Genomic DNA, 16176 nt, shown 5'->3' with positions numbered 1-16176 from the left:
ACCAGCCTACAACCTCTCCTCTGTCTCCACCATACCCCTAGCAGGGAGAGTCTGCCAAAGTTAAAAGTACCGCATCATCTTATGCTGGTAGGACCTGCAGGCAGACAAGCACCACATACTGGGCAGGATAAGAAAAACAGAGTCCAGAGACTTCACAGGAAAGTCTTTCAACCTGCTGGGTCTCACCATCAGGGAAAACCAACGCAGGTGACTCTTTCCTCCTGACAGGAGGCCAGTTTGGTCTGGGAAAATCTGGCTGGGGTCTATAATACCTAAGCAGACCCTCCTAAGGGTGGGAGGAAAAAAGCACCATACAAGCAGGGCAAGAACCAAGAAAACAAGAACTGAAAAATTCTCCTCTGTTAAACAAAACTTAAGCAAGAGGTCCAGATAAAGCTGAACAGAATGTCAAAGAACAGACAGACAACAGATTCATCCAGCAAGAAAACCCTAGATAAAAGAAGTGAAAGCAATCTCCAGAATAAACTAATTAAGGTAATTAAATGCCTAGACGCCAGCAAAAAAAAAACAAATCACACTAGGAAAATTGAAGGTATGGCCCAGTCAAAGAAACAAACCAACAATTCAAATGGCATACAGGAGCTGAAACAATTAATTCAGAATGTACAAACAGACATGGAAAACCTCATCAAAAACCAAATCAATGAATTGAGGGAGGATATAAAGAGGGCAAGGAATGAACAAAAAGAAAAAACTGAAGTCTGAAAAAGCAAATCACAGAACTTATGGGAAAAAAGGCAAGGTAGAAGAGATGAAAAAAACAATGGAAACCTACAAGGGTAGATTTCAAGAGACAGAACATAGGATTAGTGAACTGGAGGACGGACATCTGAAATCCGACAAGAAAAAGAAAATACAGGGAAAAAAATGGAAAAATATGAGTAGAGACTCAGGGAATTGAAAGACAATATGAAGTGCATGAATATACGTGTTGTGGTTATCTGAAAGGAGAAGAGAAGGGAAAAGGAGGAGAAAAACTAATAGAGGAAATTATCACTGAAAATTTCCCAACTCTTATGAAAGACTTAAAATTACAGATCCAAGAAGTGCAGCATACTCCAAAGAGAACAGATCCAAATAGATGTACTCCAAGACACTTACTAATCAGAATGTCAGAGGTCAAAGAGAAAGAGAGAATCTTGAAAGCAGTAAGAGTAAAGCAATCCATCACATACAAGAGAATCCCAATAAGGCTATGTGTAGATTTCTCAGCAGAAACGATGGAGGCAAGAAGACAGTGGGATGATATATTTAAATTATTAAAAGAGAAAAACTGCCAACCAAGAATTCTATATCCAGCAAAACTGTCCTTCAAAAATGAGGGAGAAATTAAAACATTTTCAGACAAAAAAAAATCACTGAGAGACTTTGTGACCAAGAGACCAGCTCTGCAAGAAATACTAAAGGGAGCACTAGAGACAGATATGAAGACAGAAGAGAGAGATGTAGAGAAGAGTGTAGAAAGGAAGACTATGAGTAAAGGTAAAAAGAAGGAAAATTAGATATGACATATAAAACCCAGAAGGCAAAATAGTAGAAGAAAGTACTACCCATGCAGTAATAACACAATGTTAATGGATTAAAGTCTCCAATCAAAAGACATAGTCTGGCAGAATGGATTAAAAAACAGGACCCATCTATATGCTGTCTCAAAGAACATCAGGGCAATTTGCACACCAATGTTTATAGCAGCATTATTTATAATTACCAAGAGATGGAAGCAGCCGAAATGTCCATCAACAGAAGGTTGGCTAAACAAACTATGGCATATACATAAGATGGAATATTATGCAGCTCTAAGACAAAATAAAGTTATGACGTATGTAACAACATGAATGGACCTTAAGGACATTATGCTGAGTGTGATTAGCCAGAAACAAAAGGACAAATACTGTATGGTCTCACTGATATAAACTGACATTAGTGAATAAACTTGGAATATTTCGTTGGTAACAGAGACCACCGGGAGATAGAAATAGGGGAAGATACTGGGTAATTGGAGATGAAGGGATACAGATTGTGCAACAGTACTGAACATAAAAACTCAGAAATGGACAGCACAATACCACCTAACTGTAATACAAGTATGTTAAAACACTGAATGAAGTTGCATATGAGAATGATAGAGGGAGGAGGGCTGGGGCATAAATGAAATCACAAAGAAAGATAGATGATAAAGATTGAGATGGTGTAATCTAGGAATGCATAGAGTGTATAATGATAGTGACTAAATGCAGAAATTTAAAAAATGTTTTTGCATGAGGGAGAACAAAAGAATGCCATTACTGCAGTGTGCTGAAAATAGATGGTAATTAATATTTTAAAATTTCAACTTATGTGTAAGACTAAAGCAAAAAATATATATTTGGTACAAATTTATATTTTGACTAGTGCATCTCCTAATATAACTTATGTAGATAGTTGGTTGAACACCTAAGGACATGGAACTTTGTATAGGACTGAGATTTTGTTGGTTTGTCCAGGTGATGCCCTGATGAATCCCAGAGTGATTTGATCAGTGAGTGGAAAAGTATATGCAAAGTTCCCTTCGGGGAATGGTGAGAATGAAGAAAAATTCAACTTCCCCAAGTTGAATTCTTGATATTCTCACAAGCAGTGTGGACAACCAAAGCTATAGGCTGAGCTCCCCCAGTCTTGGGGTGTGTTCATATCAAACTTAACCTCACAGGGGATAGGTCAAGCCTAGTTAAAATTAGGCCTAAGAGTCACCCCCAAGAGAACCTCTTTTGTTGCTCAGATGTGGCCTCTCTCTCCAGCCACACAGCAAGCAAACTCACCACCCTCCCCTGTCTACATGGGACATGACTTCCAGCGGTGTGGATCTTCCTGGCAGCATGGGACAGAAATCCCAGAATGAGCTGAGACTCAGCATCAAGGGAGTGAGAAAAACTCTAGAATGAGCTGAGACCCAGCATCAAGGGATTGAGAAAACCTTTTCGACTAAAATGGGGAAGAGTGAAATGAGACAAAAGTGTCAATGGCTCAGAGATTCCAAACAGTCGAGAGGTTATCCTGGAGGTTATTCTTACACATTAAGTAGATATCACCTTGTTATCCAAGATGTAATGGAGAGGCTGGAGGGAACCGCCTGAAAATGTAGAGCTGTGTTCCAGTAGCCGTGTTTCTTGATGATGATTGTGTAATGATATAGCTTTCACAATGTGACTGTGTGATTGTGAAAACCTTGTGTCTGATGCTCCTTTTATCTACCTTGTCGACAGATGAGTAGAAATAAATAATAGGGGAACAAATGTTAAAATAAATTAAGTTTGAAATGCTAGTGATCAATGAAAGGGAGAGGTAAGGGGTATGGTATGTAAAATTTTTTTTTCTGTTTTCATTTTATTTTTCTGTTGTCTTTTTATTTCTTTTTCTAAATTGATGCAAATGTTCTGGGAAATGATCATGATGAATATGCAATTATGTGATGATATTATGAATTGCTAAGTATATGTGTAGAGTGGAATGAGCATGTGTTGGGTATGTTTGTGTTTCTTGTAATTTTTTTTAATAATAAAAATTTTTTAAAAATGTGATCTAGGACTTTTCTCAGCGAATGAAACTAATAGATCAAATGAAGATTTAATTAAAGAGGTAAAAGGATCTTGGAAAATCATAAAACCTTACCAAGTATAAATATAAATAAAACCTATGTTAAATTATTTCAAAAATAGCATCAGACAGAAATTTGTGTGACTGGGGGGAGATACTAGTACAGTTCCTTTGCTCTCTCCTCTCTCATTCTCCTAGTTTTATATAACAAGGTTATGGGAGTCAGAGCAACTCCAATAATTTTTTAATTGGATCTAGAAACTCTGCATATGGTAGAGGATAGCTTTAAATACAACTGCAAATAAAGGAGAAAGTAAAGATTGGCTAGAACAGAGAAGAAAAAAGGAAAGGATATGTTTATGATACAAATTCTATAAATACTTATTAGTTGATAGAAAAGAGAACACAAGTTTTCAAGTTTGTATCCAGAGTAATGACAAAATTCCTGGGTTCTCTATTTTCAGAGAGTTATTCTGATATGAATGAGCATTTTGAACATTTTTTTTAATTGTGAACTATGAACAAGTATTTTTAATTCAAATCAATAAGACACCCTATAAACAACTGATGTTCTCGTATTGTGTATCTCAAAATATAGCAAATTAAAATATTAGGCAATTACCGTCACTAATTTCCCTTTAGTTACCTCTTTCCTTCTAAGTAAAAGTTTGCTTCTATATTGTCCTGATTTCTGGGTTCACTTTTTCTAACTATCCTCCATTTTCTTTCCCTGATTTGCTGAGCTATCTATCCTCTTTAACCCTGCTTTACTAAATTCCTAACAACTGGGAATGAACAGTATCTTTTTCTAAAATTATGAGCCTTAAGAACACACAGTGGATTCTTTTTCTTGAAGAGAGGGACAAGGTGAAGAGGTGCAAAACTTGCAAGATGAAACCTCAAAGAGGAACAAGATCAGTTTTTCTTAAATTAGACTTAAGCAAAGTCTCTGTGGCTGTATTTATTCACCAAATATCTATGGCAGATCTCTGTTTCAGAAATCATAGTTCTTCCTTCCCTTCCCATCTTCAAACTCCAGTAACAACTAAACACAATTAAAATTTAAGTAACCAGATTTCTAATTGTTAAGGAAACTATCTTCTTCCTTTTTACATGACCCTTAAAATAGGTACAACAGCTTTCTAGAAAATCTTTTAGGCTCTTCCCCAAGCTGGGAGAACTGATGTATGTGACAGTTTGTCATCTACTGATCCATGTTTCTCTATTGGATAGTATACCACAGGTATCTTTTAGCATGTGGCCTCTCTCCTGTTTGCCTCATATCCCTACTGCAAGAACAGAGATTCACAAAGGCCTCCACAAAATTGCAGGGCAAATGAAAACCCTTCTCTTCCTAAGTCTAGACAATGAGGGAGAATCAGAAACTCTTTGGGCCTTGGATCCAATTAGTAGTCTCCAATTCAGCTTTAGCAGTAATTAAACTGATATTTAATTCCCATCTAATACCGGTGTCTATTTCTCAAGTAGTCCAGAACTTATTGAGAAAAGGTGTGTAACTTTCATCCCTAAACCACAACACCAACCAGAAAATATCAGAATCTGGATGAAGTTGAATAAGAAATTAAACGAAATGAAACAAAACAAAGTAACAACAAAGCTAACCACACTTAAGTTTCTCCCTTTACTAAGTCAACAGACAGCTAGAGATGCCAGGAATTCCAGTTCACTAACAGTTCTGAGACTGGGTTTTCCTGTTATCTTATCATGGAGGGCAGGCAGTTTCGTGGTTGAGGGTCACAAAAATAATAACACTGTGTTTTCTACAGGCCAAAAAAAAAAAAAACACAACCAGAAGTAGTTATGATCTTAATCTAAACAGAGCAACATAAAATCTTTAAGTTAAAATTTATATTATTTAAGTCTACCTGAATCAAAAAAATCTTTATGAAGCAACTTAGAGAGGTACACAACAAATACAATTCATATAAACTTAAAATTCTTTATTATTTTATCATGGCATAGTAATTCCTTGCCCTGTTTCAGACACCACAACCTTTTCAAGCTCATTTGTTTTCATCTGCTTCACATTTCCAGAAGTCTCAAAGGAGAAGCCTAACATCCCTGAATAATTCCTTTAAGGACCCCTACTTATAATGATCCCTAATAACTTACCTCCTTCTCCATCAAAAGAACATAATCTATCCAGTTTATTATTTTGACAGTGACACCCAAAGCTACCTTTATTGGAGGCCCAGAGTCAACTTCTGATATTCAAAACATTCATACATCCTACTTTTCTATTTGGCTATATTTTTACCTTCAGATTCTATTATCTAAAACTTTGCCTAAATTATACTTAATCCACAAATCACTATTAAAATTTATTAATGAATTTGCTAAAATATTTGCTACAGTACTTTTGTAACCATATTAACCAAATCATCTTTTCAGCAAATCAAATTTAAACCTCCACTCCTCAATTTCCTGTAATGCTTTATTACTCATGTACATCTTTGCTTTTTATTGAGCCCTGAAGCTACTGAGAAATCTCAAATGTCCAGAAAAGCATAAACATTGCCTATGTTTATTCTGTCATATTTCCTCTTAGGCTTCTACTCATTCTTATTATTGCTAGTCTTTCCAATCTCACTGTATTTCTTCCAATTCTATTTCTTTCTTGCTGTCCATACATCTAATCTCTTGCAACCAGCATGGGAGAGATTTGATGTTGGACCTTCATGTATTTATTCAAAGCTCAGTTCTTACCAAAACTCCCATTTCATAAATATTCCAAACATTATCAGTTGATAACCACAACATGTTAACTCCAGTCAACTTCTAAGGTAAAAATGTTCCCATTAATACCATAGTTAAGTAAACCCCAAAAATCAGAGACAGAGGAGTAAACACTATCATACAGAATGTCTAACATTTGGGCCATTTAAATATTAGTCCACCTAACATTAAGTTAAAACAATGACCTTCGATTTTAGATTGGTAAGAAAAATGAGAATTTCTCTGATTTTAAATGCTATATATCTTTTACGTCGTTCAGAATAGCAACCCGATACATACCTCTGTAGAAAAAGTGTTTCTTCTGGATTTATCCAACTAATAAAGAATGAATCCACATTATTTCATTATTTTAAAAAAGGACTAAAATGTTCCCTAGAGTCATCACTGGCTTAATAAGCTAACAGATTTAAGACTTAACTAACCTGACCATTTGCTAACATTTTAAGCTTAGTAAGAGGCTGTAGTTACCTCTTTTTGTAGATGAAGTTTGAAGCAACTGTTTGGCTTTGAGGGAAGTACGAGGCAAATTTTTCAGCCTTTGCGAAGCTGTTGAAAAATAAGGAACTGTAATATTTGCCTGGAAGGACAAGATACAGGCTATAGCTTCTGTAAACTTGAATATTCTAAGACAACCCTGAAAATTTATCAAGCAACCGAAACCATAAGGTGCAAATATGTGAGAATTGTAGAAGCAGAGGAATTTTAAAGTGATGCTTAGTGCATTAAGTTGGAAGCAAAAGGGGATGGAAAGCTTAGTGGAAAGTGCATACTTTTAAAATAGTTTCTTATAGGTCATAAAATCTCCACTATGCAAGTCGATCAAAATATCAAAGAGAAAATAAACCATCAGCAAACATGCTACAGAATGCAAAGAATACAAATACAAAGCTAATTAAGTAAAAGTGATGAACACAGCCACAGAGTATAGAATAAAATAAATGCAGTTCTTGTTCAATGCAAAAAGCAGATTTTGGCAAAGCAGTTATTGTTAGATGAATTGCCCTAACATGAAACAGTAATCCCCATACTCAAAAAGGAGAAGAAAATCAGAACCAGGCAGGTCCTCAAGGAGTCACAATCTAGTAGCATCAATTTTTCCAATACCGCCTTGTAGAATACAGCTAACTTGTACCTCGGACTACAGGTATCACCATGTCTGGGTTGTGCACATATGCATGTAGGTGTATGTGGATAGTGTATGTGTTGGCAAGAGATGAAGATTTGGCGGAAGCAGAGCTATCTGCCTATCAAAGTGATCAATGAGGAATTTTAAGCTTTCTTTAAACTGCACTGAAACTCTCCAGACTGGCATATAAGTATTAGCCCAAGGACCTCCAGAGTTAAAGCTTACCATGGCTCTAATGGACTGAGTCCCACACCTAAAAGTGGCTCTAAAATGTCATTTTATTGATTTGAAAGTCAGATTTCATACACCCCTAGGATTTATATGCAAACAAAATAGAGATTTCACCCCATAAATCTGGCCAGGGCATTACAAAATCATTAGGTGATAAAGGGATACTTGGTATATCATAAGACAGAATTAAGGAGAATTTCTCTCTTGCTCTGTTGCTTTCTTCTATCAAACTCAAAATACTATTCAGTTTCCTCGCTGTCTGATAATAACATTTTTTAAAGCAGCAAACTTACTTGATTTCAAATTTTACAGCATTCCAAACATTACTGAGGCTGGATAATGTTTTATTCCAATTTGATTAAATACTGCCAGGTAAACTGACAAAAAATTCTCCATACCTAAAAAATCAATTTTATAATGCATTATATTTCATCACTATCTTACAGAAATACAGGATGCTATTTTATCACTCAATTTTCTTCCTATATGTATTTACATCCATTTTTATTTTTCTTCATTCATTCCTGTTTTCATTCATACACTCAAAATAGTTAAATATCCACTTTTGTTCCAGGTACTGTTCTAGGCACAAGGGATTCAGCAGCCAACTAGACAGAAATAGTCCCTACTCTTATGAAACTAATATTTTAGGGAAGGAGTGACAAACAAAGTAAAAGGCTCAAGAGACAGCGATAGCTGCTAAGGAGAAAGCTAAGTAGAAATGGTTAGGAAATAGAAGGAGATCTAAGGTGTAATTATAATTAGGGTGATCAGGAAAGACATTCTGGAAAAGATGACATTTGCATGAAGATCTGAAGGAAGAGAGAAAGTGAACCATATCGATATCTGGGGGAAAACCATTCTAGACAGAGAGAAAAGCAATTGTAAAGACCTGATGTGGGAGCATACCTAGAGTATTTAAAGAACAGAAAGTAGGCCAAGCTTAGAGTGGAGTGGAAAGAGGGCAAAGGTAACCAACTGTATATATTCTGGCAATCCAGTAATATTAATCATTAAAAAAATATTTTAATGAGAACTTAATATCAAATACAATCTATAATGAACTCTTTTGGAAAGGTCCTATGTGAATTAAAAGTTACAAAAACTCCAGTGGACCCCATTTATCCCTCAAAATGCATAGGTGATGTCACACCAATGGCATCTATAAGATAAGTACAAACTGTTTACTAAGAACTCAGAGAATCAGATTACAAACGGAATCAGGCACAAGCTCTAAATTTGCCTGATACCAACAGAATGAAATTATTTTCATAAGATACTACATAGTCATATAATGTTACTCAAATAAGAACAAAACTAAATTTTTATCTGAATTCATCTTCATTTGATCAGTTTTCCAAAGATAAAATATTTTAAATGACAAAGTGTGGTAGTTTAACTGCAACAGTCCAAATCTTTCTAAAATAACAGAATTCCATGTGTTAGCTGTTTTAAAATATTTGGTTGGTTTCCCTTTTGCTATAAATTCCAGATTAGCAGAATCCCACTAGGAGAAAAAGAGATGGTAGAAACAAAATTATTTCATGGTATCATTATTTAGGTTAACATCTTCCTTCACAAACCAGCGCTAAAATACTCTGTATTTTTGTTATACATGGTACTGGTTTGAAACTTGTGTAAGCAGAAAAGCCATGTTCTCTTAATCCAATCTTGTAGGGGCAAATCTATTGTTGGATGGGACTTTTTGATTACGTTGTTTCCATGGAGATGTGACCCCGCCCATTTCAAGGTGGATCTTTTAATCTGCTTACTGGAGTCCTTTAAAATTCCCCTCCCCTAATCAAATCTCATGAGACCCTGCTGAAACTCTGTTGTCACAATCTGTGGACTTAAACCTTTATAAACCATTCCATGGCACTCCTTTCTCTCTCCTTTGTGCAAACACTGACTTCCATTTCCCAACCAGCCACCATTGGGAAGAACCTCCTCCTGTTCGTAAGTTCCTAAAGAAACTGATGGGTAACTTTGTGCCAGGTGTGTTCTTTGGTCTTGGGGCTAAGTTGGGTTGGACATTTGGCAAATCAGCCAGGAGATCAAAGAGCTGCTGGCTATAAAAAGCATGAATACTAGGAACGGAGACTTCCATGGGGGAGTCCCAGGACGGCCTGCAACATTTATGTAGAGAGGGACAGTTACCCTCCTAGAAGAATGGGGGCTGCTACCCAGGACTCCCCAGCCAGGCTGTTAGTACTTCTGCATTTGGATTTCTTGAGAAAAAAGGAGGGCTGTCAGGCTGTCGCAGCTGTCACATGGTCCCTGTTAGGAACATGTTTGGCCAAAGAAGAGTCCCCAGCTGCTAAAGCTATAGTTCGTCACTGAAAAGAAGTTAAAAGGGACTTGTGTTTAGTCCAAGCAGATTTCAAAGATGCATTGAATGAGAGGCTACGCCGTGTAGATGAGTTTTGAAATGTTAGCATGCCAATATGCTAGTGTAAGCAGGCACAGACTGTCCAAGGGGTAACTTAGAGGCGTACTGTTCCCTTGACTTCGACTCTAAAATCTGGGATCCTGTTGATTTCTCTTCAGAAAATGACGAGTCTCAGTCTGACAGGGACATTGAAAATGAGGAAAGGAAGCTCGTTTGCTCTCTGGTCCAACAAAAAGTTAAATCAGACACACTCAGCACCTTTACCCCATAGCACGTGAGGATGACACTGAGGGTGCCGCTGCCCCAGCAAGCCTTCCTGACCAAAAGATTTTAGTTACCATGCAGGATCATACCACCACTAAATTACATGAAATTGGAAATCACCATGAACAAAAGCCTAAAGAAGTCCTGACAAGTCAGCTACTATATCTTTGGGACACTGGTACAGACAGAGTGTTACTTTCAGGAAAAGAAATAAGCAAATTAGCCTCACTTACCACACACCCCTCCCTCCACCAACATATATATAGCCTGGCTGCCTGGCCAGAATTCAATTCATTGCTAAATTGGCTTATAACTCAACGTAGAAAAACTTGGCCAAATGTGGGAGACATACCACATGCTACACCCCAGTGGAATACACTAGATGAATGCAAGAGTACTGAAGGTACTAGGAATGAAGCATGCATTTTTGGCTGTTAATTGTGTTGAACCAGATAATGAAATCTTCACAACAGGCATAAAGGACATTATCCTGCATAGTGCTTCTAATCAGTGGTATGGGACTCTTGTACTCTTTCTTAGCTCAATAGTAGGGCAACCCATTTCAAAAGCCACCCAAATGGTGCCCAATTTAGGAAAATCAGAATGCCTGAGGCACAGAGGGGCTGGAGTGACAGCTATGGGTCATGTCCCAAGGGGACATGATGGTGCAAGCTGTGTATCACACAGATACATGTAGGCTGACCTAACAGCTGCCAGCACTAAAAGTGAAGATACTAATGGTCAGCCAAATGCTGTACTTCTCAGGCTTTCAAGTAAATTAGCCAAAGAACAAAGATATACTAATCTTGAAATCAGATCAAAGGATGGGGAGAGAAATTTGGGTCGAAAGACCCAAAACTTACAGTCTACACAGCCCTCCGCTCTCTTGATGAGGAGACCTGGTAAGTTCCTTTTCCCCTCACACAGGGGACTAGTCTAAGATAACCAAATAAGAGCTATTATATACGGGGACACTGGGTCCCACTATCTGCCTTGTATACTGATGGATCAGCACATGGGCAGCCTACCACCTAGATGGCAGTAGCTGTGTAACCTATTACAGACACTATTATGGTGGCAAATTTTGACCATGGAAAGCAGTCAATGGGTTGAATTGTGGGCTTATGGATGGTCACTGTCCACGAGCCAGGAGACGTATTATCTATTTGTATTGACAACCAGGCAGTGTACCAAGGCCTGACAGTGTGGATGGCCATGTGGAAGCAAGAGCAATGGACTGTTGTTGTCTGCACCTTATGAGGAAAAGAAATGTGGGAAGACATCTGAACTGCCTGTCACAAGTGAAAGGTAACTGTGTTTTATGTCTCTACACATAATACCGAAGCAGATACTTTAGTAAGAATTCATAGCCTAGAGCCAGCATCATGTAAAGCTGCTGAATGGTAGCAAAGGAAAACAGAACACTGAGGGCACCAAACTCTGTAGAGACAGACACAGGAATTTCAGCTGCCCATCACCAGACAACAGCTAAAGGATGTGGATGCATGCCATTCCTATTCTCTGTGACACCCAAGGATGCTTCCTCATCAACTTGGTCACACTGGCCGTGGGCAGATTCTGGTCACCAGGTGGTAGGTAGATTATATTGAGCCCCTTCCCTTATCTAAAGGTGCAATATGCCTTTATAGCCATGGATATGCCCACTTATCTGCTGCTGGCCTTTCCAGTAGGAAAGCTGACCAGAGAGCTACAATATGTAGCTCAGAAAAGCTAAGTGCATTCTTCAGGGTCCCCACATACGTGAACAGTGATAAGGGGATCTCCTTTACCACATAACTAACCCAAGCATGGGCTAGTGAACATGACATCTTAGGGACATTTCATTTGCCTTAAAATCCCACAGCAGCGGGGTTAATTGAAAGGGTGAATGGGCTAAGCCGTTAAAAGATGACAAATACTCTCTGCAGCAGTGGACACACCAGTCGTATCCAGCCCTCATCACTCCTATTGAACTGGTAATGGCGGGGCTCATGCAGACACTGCAAATTCAGGTAAAAGGACCCAGCAATGCTACAGCCACAATGAGGTAATGAAAAGAACTTGCTCTTGCCTGTGTCACAAGCATTAGAAATTGAGGAAAATAAGCTCTATTGGCCATGGTCCTAGCTGATGCAGGTGTGCTCGTTATCAGGGTTGCCCAAAATTTAAGTATTAGACCACACAGTTTATACATAAAATCCCAATGTATTATACACAATATATAACCAACCTGTAACCCCCAAACCTCAAAGCACAGTATGTATGCATCTGTGGACATTATGCCCAAGCTAACAGTAGATGTGACTCCAGAAGACTCCCTGCAATTGCAGAGGGAAAACCCCCTCATAGTATCCCTTCTCCAGAAACACTTCTACTAATGGAAACTTTGCTTATATTCTATTAGTTAACAAGATTTGCCTCTCACTGCTCCCCATAAATATCTTTCTTTTTGTCCTTAGCATCATTGCAAAACCTTTCTGCAATGGGCTTCTGCAGTAACCTACATATACAATAAATCTCAATGCTGAATGTGCACTGAACTGTCATTGTCGGGTATCACCAGCCTGCAGTGGACTGTGACCCTTGTGAACTGGACTGTGTGGAAGACCCTGCTGGCCTGGCAGAATTCAGCACATCAGAAAATCTGGAAAAGAATCTCATTTAAAACTGAAATCACAGGTTTCCATCACTTTGTAGGGTTGTTATCTCTGTTTGGGGATCTACTAGCATTCTGTTGTCTCTTCTGCTGTTGTTGTGGAATGCAGAAGCAATGTCTTATGTCAACTGCTATGTGGGAGCAGACTGTAAGGATCCAGGGCCCAAGTCCCGCCCCTTCCTCCATGAGGCCAACCTATATGACTGGGACAGACATTAAAATGCAACAGACCCCCTCTGGGGTGGCAGTGGGGAGAAGAACATCATTATGTTGTATATGGAAAGAATATGTCTTTTTGGGGTCCAGAGGGTAGAATGTCCTGTTTTGAAACTGTTACGTATCCCCAGAAAAGCCAGGTTGTTTTAATCCAAGCTTGGGGGGCAGACCTATTGTTGGATGAGATGTTTTGATAAGGTTGTTTCCATGGAGATGTGACCCTGCCCATTCAAGGTGGGTCTTAATCTGCTTACTGGAGTGCTTTAAAACAACCCCCCCACCCCCCGCCCCAATCAAATCTCATGAGACCCTGCTGAAATTCCGTTGTCACAGTCTGTGGATCTAAACCATCATAAGCTGCTCCTGTAGCACTTCTCTTTCTCTCCTTTGCAGAAAACACTGACTTCTATTTCTCAACCAGCCGCCAACAGGAAGAGTCTACTCCTGTTCTTCAGTCCCTATTTAAACTCATGGGTAACTCCATGCCAGCAGTGTTCTTTGGTCTTGGGGCTAAGTTGGGCTGGAACAAACATATACCATCATTCCCTAATCATTCTAGTTCAAAGCTTTCTTAAATTTATTCATCCTGTGCTCTTCCTTAGATCTTTCTTTCACCCACATTGTCTCCTAAACACCTAATTCAGACTGTTATTCACTGTTTGTGGGCAAGAACAGTATCCTTTTTGGTTTCACTACACCTAATCCTTTTCACTCCATTCAAGTATGTCAAGGGAAGAGTGATGAAAGTACCCCTCAGCTGCAGGCAATAATGGGGTACATTATCTGTAGAGACTTCAGAAACAAAAATAACACCAGCTAGGTCTGCTTTTTATTATTACTAGCAATAATAAACAATGTCAGTGATAAAATGCTCCTCTCTGAAAAGAATAATTTGTTGATCTAAGTTATAAATAACAGCTGCAATTATGTTGGAGTTTTAATAACATATATGTAAGCTTTAAGTTAGCATGTTTTGATTACTTATCCTTATAAAAATTGCATATATAAACATTAGCTTGGAGGACTTCCAGTTATAATAGTCTCCCCTAACAAAGAAGGGTTCAGTTACAAATGTTTATTTCAGAATAAGTTCATAGCAATTTGAAATCATTCAAGCTCACGCACATCAACAGAGAATGTGCCTCCAATCCCTGTGGTACATTATATTCCTATTTTTAAGTAAATGAGAAAGAGACAATGATGGTACTGTGACTAGAAAGGCAATGAAACAATGAATTATTTCAATTTTATCATTATATGAAACTTTGGTTTGTATTTAGAGTTTTTCAACTACGAAGATATTAAAAATCATTAGACTTGATTCCAAAAAACAAACAACAAAAAACACTGACATGGACAACGTGACAATTTCTGAAATTAAAAAAGGCATTTTTATGAAACTTTGCCAAACTAATCCTTATGTTTAAGATTTTTCCTATTTGTGTATCAGTTGCTTTGATCAAATATAAGTGAAAACAGATTGATAAATCTGGCTATAACAGGTATAGAGTCTGAATATATAAGGAAGATCAAGTCTGAGGAAGTTATTGAAAAATTTCCAGAAGGTAAAAATGTAATATTCATTACTGTAAATGATTAATTTGAAAAAACATTTTTCTTTTTAAAAATGATTAATGTAATTTAAAGGCATTAAACTGTCTTCCTTTTTTGTATTCTAATGCTGTTTATAGTATTCTAATGCTGTTTATAGTATTCTAATGCTGTTTATAGTACTTACAGCTATAAAAAACAAAGCCCAATGTCTGCATTTTTTTCTGGCTATCATTATTATGACAGAAATAATTATTACTGAACATAATTTTGTCATATAGAGGGAAATGTGAAAAATAATTTTCTTTAGGTGCCAAATACTAGGTAAGTCACTGTGATTAAATGTTAATTACTGCTAATATTTTATATCCCTCACACAACACTCCCCCCAAAAAACCCTTTCTTTGTTAACAAATTCTCAGAGCCAACCTTCAAGCCTCCTTCCCTCCAGTTTTCTCAGTGTTACCAAGACACGTATTTTCTATTTCTTTAAAATTTTCAAAATTCATCTAGATCTCATCATCCCCTGCACCACTGCCTTTATTCTGATCTTCATTATTTCTTGTTTGGATTATGCAATAGCCTTCTAAGTGGTTTCTAGTCTTTTCCTAACTTTAATCCGTTCTCAATATTGCTACCACAGGGAACTAAGAAAAAGCTACCATGCACCCTTCCCCTACCATAAACACAAGATGAAATCCAAACTCTTTAATAAGATATTTAAAAACTCTCACAATTTGTCCCTTATCTACTTCATTCATCATTACTGCACCCATTCCCTCACCCATCCTGTATCCTAAACTTTAGACATACAACTATAATCGGAATTTCATTCTCAAGACTTTTCTTTACTGATCTCAGTGCCCAGTAAGCCTGTCCCTCCTTTCTTCATGTGATAACTAAAAAGGTCCTCCCCACCTGGCTTAAATATCTTTTAATGTCTTTCCTGAAAAGCTCCTCACACTGCTGAGTTTAGTGCCTCTCTTCTGCATTCACTCAGAAGCTCCTGCCCCCTGTTATTTGAGGGCACAGAGTGTCTCATTCATATTTATATTCCCAGTGCCTGCAACATAATAGACACCCAATAAATACCAGTGGATATTTAAGGAACACATAACTGACTACTGGATAAAATCCAAAGATCTTAATGAAACATGCATGTGTCAAAACAGTATAATACTCAAAAGTAACCTCTCAGCATTTTAGTACTAAGTGAAATGTGGATGTTAATTCCTTCTCCATGTGTCTCAGTGCAGAATGACTATCCATATGCTGACCTCTTTAGAGGTCCTTAGTAGAATACTGATCGTATATGCCTTTTCACTAGGATATTCTCTGTGTCCCATGCAAAAATATTCTTCTCCTGGCTAAATGTAGGCACCTGCATAAATT

The 16176-nt window shown here is 37.7% G+C and overlaps 1 protein-coding gene across 6 annotated transcripts in view; it reads right to left on the bottom strand.

Annotated features, from left to right (window-relative positions):
- Positions 1 to 16176, bottom strand: part of SLAIN2 (SLAIN motif family member 2) — a 113052-nt gene that overhangs the window by 21017 nt on the left and 75859 nt on the right. For 4 of the 6 annotated variants that reach the window (XM_077136805.1, XM_077136804.1, XM_077136806.1 and 1 more), the window contains exon 7: positions 6820 to 6897. The exons of 1 other annotated variant lie outside the window; for it this stretch is intronic. In XM_077136805.1, the coding sequence (XP_076992920.1) occupies positions 6820 to 6897 (78 nt within the window). Of the gene's footprint in view, positions 1 to 6819; positions 6898 to 8001; positions 8107 to 16176 lie in introns of those variants that run through there. One more of the 6 variants, XM_077136803.1, reaches the window with a different exon arrangement.

Source organism: Tamandua tetradactyla, chromosome 19 (assembly GCF_023851605.1).
Source record: "Tamandua tetradactyla isolate mTamTet1 chromosome 19, mTamTet1.pri, whole genome shotgun sequence".
In the NCBI taxonomy this organism is placed as follows: Eukaryota; Metazoa; Chordata; class Mammalia; order Pilosa; family Myrmecophagidae; genus Tamandua; species Tamandua tetradactyla.
The sequence above is the reverse complement of the archived record's forward strand: the minus strand, read 5'-3'. Positions and strand labels throughout refer to the sequence as shown.